Source organism: Paramisgurnus dabryanus, chromosome 2 (genome assembly GCF_030506205.2).
Source record: "Paramisgurnus dabryanus chromosome 2, PD_genome_1.1, whole genome shotgun sequence".
NCBI classification, from domain to species: Eukaryota; Metazoa; Chordata; class Actinopteri; order Cypriniformes; family Cobitidae; genus Paramisgurnus; species Paramisgurnus dabryanus.
Window position 1 is genome coordinate 56,176,710 of NC_133338.1, and position 12,864 is coordinate 56,189,573.

Below are 12,864 nucleotides of genomic sequence, written 5' to 3' on the forward strand. Positions count from 1 at the left end.
GAGTACTCCTTAAAATAGCGGAGATGCGGTTCCCTTTCAGTCGGTCACTACGACGTCACGTCGTGACCGACGAATTGGGAACTCGCTTAGAGAGACCAATCTGCTTCGAATACTACTAAAACGCCAATGAACTTGGCATTGAGATATTTGCATAATGCTGGCGCCGCCCCGCCAGGTGCGTATATAAGCAGCAGGTGCAAATAAGGAAATTAGCTTTTTATCGCTTCGAAAGCCGGCAGTATCTGCTACTGAGAAGCTACTCTACTCTGGTGGGATTCGATTGCTGAAGTTGGTTGGACTAGCAGTACCACAGCGGACGCTTCGCTTAATTCCACGACTCTACACCTGTTTGTTGTTTTGAGTTTAGTGTGTGCGTTGCCTTTCCCTGTGCGCATCATCAACTGAGCATCTGAGTGAATTTCCCTAAAAGAGTGATACGAGAGAGCTTTGTGCCTTGTTAAAGGCAGCCACTCTCTCGTATATCCGGACATCAGCGTCCTTTTCAGGATGGCTTTTCGTCCGTGCGATCTTGGGTGCGGCAAATACATGGGTCCGAAGGACGGTCACGAGCGTTGTCTTTCGTGTTTGGGCATCGAGCACGCAGAGGCAGCGTTCGCTGGGGGTAAGTGTTCTCACTGCGAGAACATGTCCCTTGTGGATTTGCGCAGACGGTTGTCTTTCCTCCGGGAAAAACGCAACCCTCGTCATGCGAGTGCTGAACGCCGCCACGGTGCGGCTGTGAAGCTCTCTAAAGACGACCTGCGCATCACTGTGCTGAGCCGAGCGGGGGATTCGTCCTCAGGCTCTCAGCCTCCTCATCCACAGCCGGTTGATGTGCCGATGGAGACTTCAGCGTCGTGTTCTACGATGTCTCTAGAATCCATCGTGCCGCCCTCCGGGTCCACCGACGCCGCAGCATCCGAGGGTGGGCCTCCTCCCCCTGACGTGGACCCCGACGCCCTTCCTCCCTCTGGTCGGGTTGGGACGCCGGAGTTCGATCCAGAGATGGTGGCCGTGCTCGCTCGAGCGGCGGAGACCGTAGGGTTAGAGTGGGTTCCCCCCCCTCAGCCCGAACCGTCCCGCCTGGATGATTGGTTCTTTGGAGCTGCCCGGGTTTCACAACCCTCTCCACCGGTGCCTTTCTTCCCCGAGGTGCACGAGGAGCTGACTAGAACCTGGAAGTCGCCGTTTTCCATGAGATTACGGCCGTTTCAGCCCTCCCCCCTCACCTCCCTCACCAGCGGAGCCGCTAAGGGTTATACGGGGATCCCTCCCGTGGAGCGTGCTGTCGCGATGCAGCTGTGTCCGGCACACGCTCCCTCTTGGAAGGACCGCCCAACCCTCCCCTCTCGTGCCTGCAGACAGTCCTCCGGTTTAACGGGCGCTGCCCACCAGGCATGTGGAGAGGCGGCCTCAGCCCTGCACGCAATGGCGTTGCTGCAGGTTCACCAAGCCAAAGCCTTGAGGGATCTGCACGAGGGAGGACACGACTCGCCTGTCCTTTCGGAGCTCCGGGCTGCCACTGACCTGGCTCTTCGCGCTACGAAGGTGACAGCGCAGGCGATTGGTCGTGCCATGTCCACGATGGTGGTCCAGGAACGCCACTTATGGCTATGTCTGGCTGACATGTCGGATGCGGAGAAGAACAAGTTCTTGGACGCTCCAGTGTCGCAGGCTGGCCTCTTCGGTGAGTCGGTGGAGTCTTTTGCCCAGCAGTTCTCCGCCGCCCAGAAGCAGACAGAGGCGATCGCTCAGATCATGCCCCGGCGCAAGCGACCTGCATCTCGCCCTCCAGCGCCGGCGGGCCCGTCTGCTCCTCGCCGAGGGCGCCCTGCGGCGGCTGCCTCCACCCCCCCCACTAGAACATCTTCCAGGCCACGGAGGGGGAACAGCCGTCGGCAGCCCGCCCCGCCCGCCCCACCCGCTTCCCGTGGTAAACGGAAATCGAAGCGGCCCTGAGACGGATGGGATCACTCTTCGGGAGACGGTGACGGCACCGCTCCCTCCACCGGTAGAGGGCCGGATGGAGAATCCTTGGTTTCGTTTTGTTTTTGTTCCGCCGGCTTCTCAGCCGGCACCCACAAAACCACAAAAAGAGTGCATTCCTATTCCTTCTCCAGGTCTTCAGAGGATCGAGAGAGATGTGAGCGGGCATTCACATGCTCTTCCTCCCTCTCCTCTATCGCCAGCGGGTGTTCTGAGGAGTTCCAGCTCTCCGCTGAGGAGACGGGACCACCAGCACCCTCTTCGGAGTCTGTGCTCTCCGCTGAGGAGACCAGACGACCGTCACCCTCAGCGGGCTCAGGTCAGTGTCACACACACACATACTGTAGATACTTATGCTGTCCCAGCAGACGTACCGGCAGTACCACCTGTCCCGCTCCGCCGCCCCCCCGCGGGTACCCCGGTAGTGCCGTTAATTCCCCTCGTACGGTCCCTGGGGGCTTGGCTTCAGCTTCCCAGCCCGTCTCGTTGGGTTTTACGCACTGTCCGCCTCGGTTACGAAATACAATTCAACCGGCACACTCCCAAATTCTCGGGCATTCGTTTCACCACGGTGAAAGCGTCCGATGCACATGTACTGCGTGCAGAGGTCGAAGTCCTGCTGGCGAAGGACGCGATCGAGCCGGTCCCTCCAACCGAGATGAGATCGGGCTTCTACAGCCCGTATTTTATAGTACCCAAAAGGGGCGGGGGGTTACGACCGATCTTGGATTTGCGCGTTCTGAACAAATCTCTGCAGAGGAGGTCTTTCAGGATGATAACACCGAAGCAAATATTCAATTCAATTCGCCCCCAAGATTGGTTTGCGGCTATAGACCTGAAAGACGCGTACTTTCATGTGTCCATTCTCCCTCGTCACAGACCGTTTCTCCGGTTTGCATTCGAGGGACGGGCATACCAGTACAAAGTTTTACCGTTCGGGCTATCCCTCTCTCCCCGTGTGTTCACGAAAGTAGTAGAGGCGGCGTTAAAACCCCTCAGAGAGAGCGGCGTTCGCATATTGGCTTACCTCGACGATTGGCTTATAATAGCACATTCTCGACGGACGCTTTGCGAACACAGAGATTTAACGCTTCGGCATCTCGCCCGTTTGGGTCTTCGGGTCAACTGGGAAAAGAGCAAACTCTGCCCCACGCAGAGGATCTCTTTTCTCGGGATGGAACTGGACTCGATCGATTTATCGGCGCGTTTGACAGAAGAGCGCGTCCAGTCAATTCTGACTTGCCTCGGTTCATTCCGAGGGAAGAATGCGGTCCCGCTGAAACAATTTCAAAAGCTCCTGGGGCATATGGCAGCAGCAGCGGCCGTGACACCGCTCGGGCTGCTCCATATGAGACCGCTTCAGCGTTGGCTTCACGATCGAGTCCCGAGGAGAGCGTGGCGCGCCGGCATCCATCGTGTAACCATTACACCTGCGTGTCGCCTAACATTCCCCCCGTGGTCGGACCCCGCGTTTCTCAGGTCCGGTGTGTCCATGAGACAGATCGCTCGGCATGCTGTTGTACATACAGATGCGTCCGACACGGGCTGGGGTGCCACGTACGACGAGCTTACGGCTTCAGGGGTGTGGACAGCACCCCAGTTGCACTGGCATATCAATTGCCGAGAGTTGTGGGCAGTATATCTGGGACTTGTACGCTTCGCTACGGAGCTGCGAGGGAAGGATGTACTAGTACGCACCGACAACACTGCGACCGTTGCGTATATCAACCGTCAAGGCGGTTTGCGCTCCCGTCACCTGTCGCATCTCGCTCGTCATCTCCTCCTTTGGAGTCAGAAGCATCTGAGGTCCCTTCGTGCCATTCACATTCCGGGCTCGCTCAATACAGCGGCGGACGCGCTTTCTCGAGCTGCGCGCCCCGGCGAATGGCGACTCCACCCCCAGACGGTCCAGCTAATTTGGAAGAAGTTCGGTCGTGCGCAGATAGATCTGTTTGCGTCGCCGGACGATACCCACTGTCGCCTATTTTATTCACTAACCGAGGGCAGCCTCGGCGTGGACGCATTGGCACACAGCTGGCCTCGGGGGATGCGCAAATACGCATTCCCCCCAGTGAGCTTAATCGCACAGACACTGTGCAAAGTCAGGCAGGACGAGGAGAGCCTTTTACTGATCGCCCCATATTGGACGAGCAAGAATTGGTTTCCAGAGTTAATGCTCCTCGCGACAGCCCCTCCCTGGCGGATTCCCCTGAGGAAGGACCTTCTTTCTCAAGGAGGGGGCACATTATGGCACCCGCGCCCCGACCTGTGGGATCTCCATGTGTGGTCGTTGAGCGCGCGCAAGGTTTAGGTGATTTACCGCAAGCGGTATCTAACACAATCAACGCGGCATGAGCTCCGTCTACGAGACGGGCTTACGCGTTTAAATGGAACCTTTTCGTCACCTGGTGCTCTTCGCAACGCGAGGACCCCAGAGAATGCCCTATTAACACCGTGCTTTTATATCTTCAACATAGGTTAGACGGTAGGCTGTCACCCTCCACCATTAAAGTTGATATCGCTGCTATTTCTGCTCATCACTCACTTATTAACGGCAGAACAGTTGGCCAGCATGATTTGGTTGTTAGATCTCTAAGAGGCGCTCGTAGGCTAAACCCCTCGCGCCCTCCTTCTATTCCTCCCTGGGACCTGTCCATGGTGCTGAAAGCCCTTCAGGCCCCCCCGTTCGAGCCTTTGCAGTCTGTGAGTCTGAAGCTTTTATCAATGAAAGCTCTGACCCTGCTAGCATTGGCCTCAGTGAAGAGAGTAGGGGATTTACATGCATTCTCTGTTGACGACTCGTGCCTTCAGTTTGGTCCTGCTGCCTCAAGCGTAACATTGAGGCCCAGACCAGGCTACGTGCCCAAAGTTCCCACGACTCCTTTCAGAGACCAAGTGGTGAGCTTGCAAGCGCTGCCTCCGGAGGACGCAGACCCAACCGTGGCTTTGTTGTGCCCCGTACGCGCACTGCGACTCTACGTGGATCGCACGCAAAGCCTCAGGACCTCAGACCAGCTCTTTGTTTGTTATGGTGGCCAGCAGAAAGGGAAAGCTGTCACTAAGCAGAGGATGTCTCATTGGATAGTTGATAATATCGCCCTGGCTTATAATCTTCAGGGTATTCCTTGCCCCTTTAATTTGAGAGCGCACTCCACACGGAGCGTTGCCTCATCTTGGGCTCTAGCTCGTGGTTCCTCGCTAACAGACATCTGTAGAGCTGCTGGTTGGGCGACACCTAATACGTTCATTAGATTTTACAGTGTTCGTATTGAGCCTGTATCCTCTCGTGTTCTTTCCTCACCAGGGGGAGCACGGAGAACAGTCTCACAGGTCGGCTTGCAGCCTCCAACTGATGCTTCATAACTGTGTCAGTATGGAAGGCCTTCAGAACAAAAATGCGTAATGGTTTGAATTGTTCTTCCTCCGCTGCCCTGGCAGCCTTTGTTGCGGAGCATTGGCTGTCAGCCTTTCACTAGCTGTATCCTCGCGAACCTACGTGTCTGGCTCGGGCTCCACATTGTGTCCCACCGGGTTCCTTTGTGAGTATTTTTCCGTGGGGTTAATCCTACCAGCCCACGTTTCCCTTAGCAGAGCACTGCTTTGCTTACACAGCCACGGCTGTCTTATTTCTCAACTACGGTTGACTTTCGCCCACCATTAACCCTTAAGACGGGTGGTGGCTTCCGCAGCGTTCCTATCCCGCTCAGGTAGGGCGCTTCCCAGTCGCTGGCACTTCTGTGGGGTTAAAGGAACATCTAGTGCCCGGCCTTCTGCCTTAAAACCTACCTCCTCCTCCTTAAGTGGAACCGGAGGGCTTTTACGCAGTCACTGGAAGAGGTCAGCCCCTAGTGGCGTTTTGATAGGGATTCCCAATTCGTCGGTCACGACGTGACGTCGTAGTGACCGACTGAAAGGGAACGTCTCGGTTACGGATGTAACCCTCGTTCCCTGAAGGAGGGAACGGAGACGTCACGTCCCGTCGCCACAGGTGCTGCCACCTGCTGTTACGGCCGGTCACACTTTCCGGCTTTCTCAGCGAAAAAGAAGCTAATTTCCTTATTTGCACCTGCTGCTTATATACGCACCTGGCGGGGCGGCGCCAGCATTATGCAAATATCTCAATGCCAAGTTCATTGGCGTTTTAGTAGTATTCGAAGCAGATTGGTCTCTCTAAGCGAGTTCCCAATTCGTCGGTCACGACGTGACGTCTCCGTTCCCTCCTTCAGGGAACGAGGGTTACATCCGTAACCGAGACGTTTTAATGAAACAAACTAGAAAATGACAACAGTATCAGAAGCATCTCTCTCTCTCTGTCTCTCTCTCTCTTGTTCGGTTGCGCACACATACACCATGCGTGTGGATCAGCTCCTGCATGAAGGCAAGAATGTGCATCCAAATTTCGGAAGTTAGACAACTCGGCTGCAGCCGGCAGGCATAAGATTTATAAAAACACACTTAAGAAGAAATGCACAGCAACTCAAAATGACTTGTTTCTAAGACCATAATGCCAATTTCGTGCTTTGTTTTCCGAAGTTTGTGGAGGCGTGGAGCAGCATACACAGTTATTAACTTATGTGCTATCCACCGGCATTGCCTTTGCGATCGACCGGTCGCTTTTCAAATAGGGTGACCATACATGCCATTCTTCCCGGACGCATCCCGTCCAGGATTTCGGTGCGTCTTCCGGAAGTCGTACTTGTTGACCGCATACGCCATTCAGTTAAAAACATAAGATATACAATCGTAGTTTCATTCTTACCTTAAAATGTAACGGTTGCTTTTCTGTAATAATAATAATAATCCTCTATGACGTATGCGGTCGACAAATAGGACTTCCGGAAGACGAACACAAAATCCTGGACGGGATGCGTCCGGGAAGAATGGCACGTATGGTCACCCTATTTTCAAAGCCTACAGCGAATGGCCAGTTTGGACTACAGCCCTCTTTAACTAAACTCCGCCCACAGGAATACGTCAGTCGCCAGCTACAGCTCAAACATCTCTGTTAAGCTAAGTTGCTGTTGAATCACAACACACTAAACAAACTAAACAATCAGAACTCGTCACGCAATTCTGAAGGAGGGACTTCAAAAACAAGGAAGACATCAGACCTTTTTTAGGACACTGAAAACAGTGTTATACAGATAAGTAAGTTGTGTAAAAATTACTGAGATTTTTTTACATGTGAAACATGAACACATGTTACAATGCGCACTGTAAACACAATTAAAGCTTCAAAAACACTGGAAGAACGGGACTTTTAAGACCGTAGCTGCTTCAGGTGTGTTTAAATAGGGCTGGAGCTAAACTCTGCGGGACACCAGCCTCCAGAACTGTAGTTTAGGGCTACTATAGAAACATGGCAGTGGCTTCCATGTAAGGGGACCTGCGGTGTATGTAGATAAATATGTCTTATTCTAAGGTAACAATATAGATCATTCTGTCAAAAGATCCTTCTAAAAGTTACACAATGCACCTTTAAGCTGACTTGATGCTCTTGTTAAGTGCCTGTGTTTTTAACCCTTATGGGTTGTTTTTGGCATTTTGGCCATTTTTATTCCGTGGGCAAATTATATATATATGTATATGTATATGTATATATATATATATATATATATATATATGTATATATATATATATATATATATATATATATATATATATATATATATAATATTCCAAACAACCTTATTTATTCTGTTTTCAGATGATGTAAAAATTAACCCTTATGGTTGTTTTTGTCCCAGGTTACAAATAATCTGAACTCTTTTCCATGTAGGGCAATGACTGTGTTGTGATGGTTAAACACCCAGAGAAGTCCACTGGTATGTGGAAAGTTGTAAGCTGTGGAGATACGAAAAGTTTCATCTGCAAGAGGAACACAGGTTAGATGAAGAAAAGACCTCACTGCGTAAATGTTATAACTGTAACTCAATACAATCACATTGACTGAAGTAAACACACAAGTTCATGGGTGACTTGTTTATCTTTTACTGTAGATAATCTGTAAGTATTTTGTTTGTGTTTTAGACTCTCAGCTGTCCGCTCCCGTGACCACAGCAGTACCACAGAAATACTTCAGTCTGGGCAATGATTCATATAAGTTCCAGCTGGAGAAGATGAGCTGGGATGAAGCGAGAAGACAGTGTAAAGCTGATGATGCTGATCTTGCGAGTGTACTGGACTCCATCAGTCAGGCGTACACCAGCCTACAAGTCGACAAACTCAAAGAACCTTTGTGGATCGGACTCAACAGTAACCTGGTAATAAATTCATCTCTCTTCACAATAAACACATTCATGTAATATTATATACTCTATACACACTGCAGAAATGATTTTACTAACAGATGAGTGTGGTAATGTGGTTTCTTCAGACAGGTGGACGCTATCGCTGGGTGGATAACTGGTTTCTAAGATACAGTAAATGGGCTACAGGAGAACCCAAAAACAATTTAGCTTGTGTTTATATTGACACGGATGGAGACTGGAAAACTGCAGCGTGTAACAACACATATTATTCCCTCTGTAAAAAATCAACAGGTATTTCATTCTACATATAATCATTTATATTTAGATAATGTTTAGTAGCTTTGCTTCCAGATTTCCCCATTTATTTTTACCATTAAAATCTATTTTTACCATTGAGATTTTAAGAAATTCCTTTACAGTCTCAATACAGTCCTTAAAAGATAAACCCCAGTTTCTTTTTTGATCATTTGATAGATTTTAAAATCAAAGATACTTTAATGACATAAACTATATTTTTGGCATACAAACATAGTTTCACACATTAAAACATAAACCTTCAGATTAACTCTTTCCCCGCCAGCGCTTAAAAAAAAGTTGCCAGCCAGCGCCAGCATTTTTTATGATTCAACACAAAAATGTATTGCCTTACAGAAAATGTTCTTCTTTAAATATATAAACATACAATATATGATGAAACATACAAATGAAAAAGAAGTTTCATCCTACCTTCATTTGTTCACATCTCAAATATGGGTAGGTTTCTTCAAAAACACAAACTTTTGAGCAAAAACTCGTCATTAGCAGGAAAGCGTTTTATCTCATTTGACGAGTTAAATTCTCAGTGGCGGGGAAATAGTTACAAGATTTTAAATTCTGAGGTTTTAGGCTCGAATTTTGAGCCTCAATTTATATTTAAATGAGGAATATTTCAATTTGTAGCAGCATATGTCTGTTGTTTACTAATATATTTAAAGTTTATCATATGGTTTAATTGACAGTTTCAGTTTAAGAGAGATCTGATATACTAACCCCTCACACGGTCCACAGTTTTTGCCCCTACAGATCCTCCTCAGCTGCCGGGTAACTGCCCCGAATCAGATCACAGGAACAGTTGGATCCCGTTTAGAGGACACTGCTATACATTCATGACCGCCGTAAAAGACATCTGGGTTCATGCCACAGTAGACTGTATAACAATGGGTAAGACGCTTCATCCTCCTCTCAATGAGATCATTAAATTGCCTAGGATGTAAAACTGTATTTATATAGACATGGATAAAACAAGAGGTCTGTACATGGTTATGATGTATAGTGACCCTCAAACACGATTGTTTCCTCCTTCTTATGTAAATCTTGTGCAAGAAAAAACTGCTGGAAAACAAACCAATCTCAACATAACACAGAGTGTGATGTTACAATTGAGATTGGAAGCCCCAACATTAAAAAAACACATTAAATTAAAAACTAAGTTGTTACAATGCTAAACACAAAGTTTTGACTGCTGAGTAGACCTGTTTGAGTAGTGACTCACTCGGATCTTTTAAATTAACTCATGAGTCGCGAGTCTTTAATATCATTAACCCGGATCAGTTGAGTCCTACTACAATTCAATGTAAAACCATAAACAGCGCCACCACACACACAAACCTCTTGCAACATTATTGATGAGACTTCGCTCGCTCTACAGATCCACTCGTAACCGGCCGATATGCGCGAGAACTGACCCGAGATTCTCACTTACAGCCGGAAACATTGCAAACTCGAGAGACCTGCTGATCCGCGTGAGCCGCAAACTGACCCGAGATTCTCATTAACATTGCAGACTCGAGAGACATGCGAATCTGCAATGTTTCTGGCTCTGACTCGAGAATCTCTCAAGTCTCAGTTCGTAACCGGCTGATCCACGCGAACCGTCTCTCGAGTCAGAGCCGGAAACATTGCAGACTCGAGACTCTCCGGCTCTGACCCATTGTCTTCAACCATAACATAGTAGGAAGACTCACCATTTTAAAAGTTTATGAAAAATAAACCCCTTTTCAATGTTTTTAAACTTGACTTAAACATTTTTATAGATTGTATTTCTGGATTAAAGGGTAAATCAGCATCAAAATGTATGCAATACTTAACTGATTTAACGTAATTAATTTAATTGATAAATAAAAATAAGAAATATATTTCAGATGTGGTATTTTTTTAGTCTGCCATGTTACCGGCTTTACTATGACAGCAGTTTTCTGCAGTGTTTCTGTTCCATGGTCTGCGAGTGTGCAATGTTTCCAGCTCTGAGAATCTCGAGTCGTGCGGATCAGCCGGTTACAAGTGGGTCTGTACTGAGTTTCCTTGGTGATTTAGCAATACTGACTCAAGTGACTCAAATGACTCACACAACCTGGATCACTTTAGTGAGTGACTCACAATAACCCGGATCCTTAAAAGTAGTCGAGTTTGCCAGGCCTACTGCTGAGTCAGTGCTATATGCTAGTTAATGCTATATGCTAGCGTTTAGGCAGTGCTGGGCAAGCTACTTGGAAAATGTAGTGAGCTAAGCTACCAGTTACTTTACATTAAATGAAGCTTCACTACACTGAAGCTACCCCCCTGGGAAATGTAGCAAGCTAAGCTACATCAATAGTAGCTTGCTACATCCAAGCTACTTTTTTATTTTTAACCAGTTTTATTATGTAATTATTTATTCAGTTTCGATTTATCATTTTGGTAATTATAGGCAATACAAGCATAATGTAGGCCTAGATACTTCACATTTTGGGGCTGTTTGCTGGACAGGTCTTATCCTGCTCCCAGAATAAAATGCATGTTTGAGCTGCCTTTATTCAAAAACACCTGGCCCTGACATATCTTAACACAAGGGTCTCCAATGTGGGCCCGCAGGCAGTAGGTAGCCTGCACAGAGTCTGTGAGGTGCCCTCCAAAGCACATTCTATTAATAGTTTCAATTGTAATATTTATTACATGTTTTTATATTAGCTTGGCTTGGTGACATAACCCAGTCAGAGGTAGAACACGAGTCTTCACAGAATGCGAGTGGTAATGTTTTGTATGAATGAAGGCTGCACAACTCGAAAATACGGAACAAACGACCTCCTGTGTCGATTCAAATGACGCGCTTATTCTCAAATTCAGGACGACTTCAGAAATGTTTGGAAAATTGAAGCTTGTGTGGAAGCTACCTCACTACTTGGTCAAAAAAAGAGCATAGCTACTGAAAAGCTATTTGATGGAGAAAGCAGCTAAGCTACCGCCAAGCTACTGAAAAATGTAGTTAAACTACTAGTTTCGCTACTTGTAGTGAAGCTACTGCCCAGCACTGCGTTTAGGCTATTATTTACGGTTACGTTTTGCAGGTCCATACTGAAAAAAAAAACACACAAACCTACCACTCAGAAACGTCCCTTAACAATATTCGAAAAATGTGTTGTGAATTTTCATGTGTGTGTGTGTGTGTGTGTGTGTGGATCTCCTGTCATAATTCTGCCATTTTATCCTTTGTGTAATCTAGTCTTGTGGTAGGATCATGACAGGCCCATGTTTTGTGTGGGATCATGTGGTCTTAGTATTGGTTTTACTAGACCACGTGTTCCCGGTGTCTTGTCACTTTTACCTCGCTCCCTTGTCACCCTCTTTGTTTAATCCATGTCACCTGTTGTCTTCATTAGTTCTCCCCTATTTAGGCTATGTCCACACGAAGCCGGTGCATTCCCTATCCGATATTTTTTTTTCCTTGCTCTAAAAAAATAATCCGTAAACACGAAACCACTGAAACCGACTGAAAGCGGTGTAGTATATATGCCGGACCAGTATGGGGCGCTGTAATTCTGCCACAGATATACACTATACACGGAGAAGAAGACTTTGAGCATGCGCATAACCAACGTATGGTGTTGTCCATTATCGCTTGTTGGTCACCACAATTGCATAGAAGCAATAGATTTTGCTGTAATAAAGCTAGTAGGCTTTAGTAGCTTCTGTAGCACGAACACAATCACGTAGTCCGACATTATTGTTGTTGCTGTTACGTGTGACGCTTCCGACACATGATGTGATGACGTTTTCGCTTCACAAAATATACGGATTGGCTGTACAGACGAAACCGCAAGGGTGTCGGTTTCAGATTTATCCACTTTAGGACCCGGTTTCAAAAAATAGCGGATTCAGAATCCCAAAACGCCGGATCCGTGTGGATGAAACGCCAATACGATAACAAATTTATACGTATACAGTGATACGCGTCTCCGTGTGGACAGCCCCTTAAGGTCTTTGTGTTTGTTACTCTGTGCCTGTTCATTGTTGTTCCATGTCTTGTTCTATGCTTCGTTACATCCTTGAGTAATTTGTCAGTTTAGTATAGTTATCCCGTGTATTGTGTTCTATTAGTTTATTGTTCAATGTTACCTAGCTTAGTGTCTCATCATATTCTGTTATCCTGTTTATGTTATTTCGCCCCCTCGTGGGTTGTTTATTTGTGTTTCAATAAATCCTTATTTTGGTACATCTGTGTCTGCACTTGGGTTCTGTCTTACGAATCGTGACATTTCCTTGCACGCATTTGTGAATTACTGAGCGTGCATCTGGATTTATTGTGTGCGTTTGTGAACTATGGTGCACATGT

The 12,864-nt window shown here is 47.5% G+C and overlaps 1 protein-coding gene across 1 annotated transcript in view; it reads left to right on the plus strand.

The window, feature by feature from the left end:
- LOC135743942 (macrophage mannose receptor 1-like) overlaps nucleotides 1-12,864 on the plus strand; it is a 97,347-nt gene that overhangs the window by 34,059 nt on the left and 50,424 nt on the right. The window contains exons 21-24 of the mRNA XM_065261847.1: nucleotides 7,766-7,871; nucleotides 8,017-8,249; nucleotides 8,363-8,528; nucleotides 9,285-9,437. Of these exons, the coding sequence (XP_065117919.1) occupies nucleotides 7,766-7,871; nucleotides 8,017-8,249; nucleotides 8,363-8,528; nucleotides 9,285-9,437 (658 nt within the window). The remainder of the gene's footprint in view (nucleotides 1-7,765; nucleotides 7,872-8,016; nucleotides 8,250-8,362; nucleotides 8,529-9,284; nucleotides 9,438-12,864) is intronic.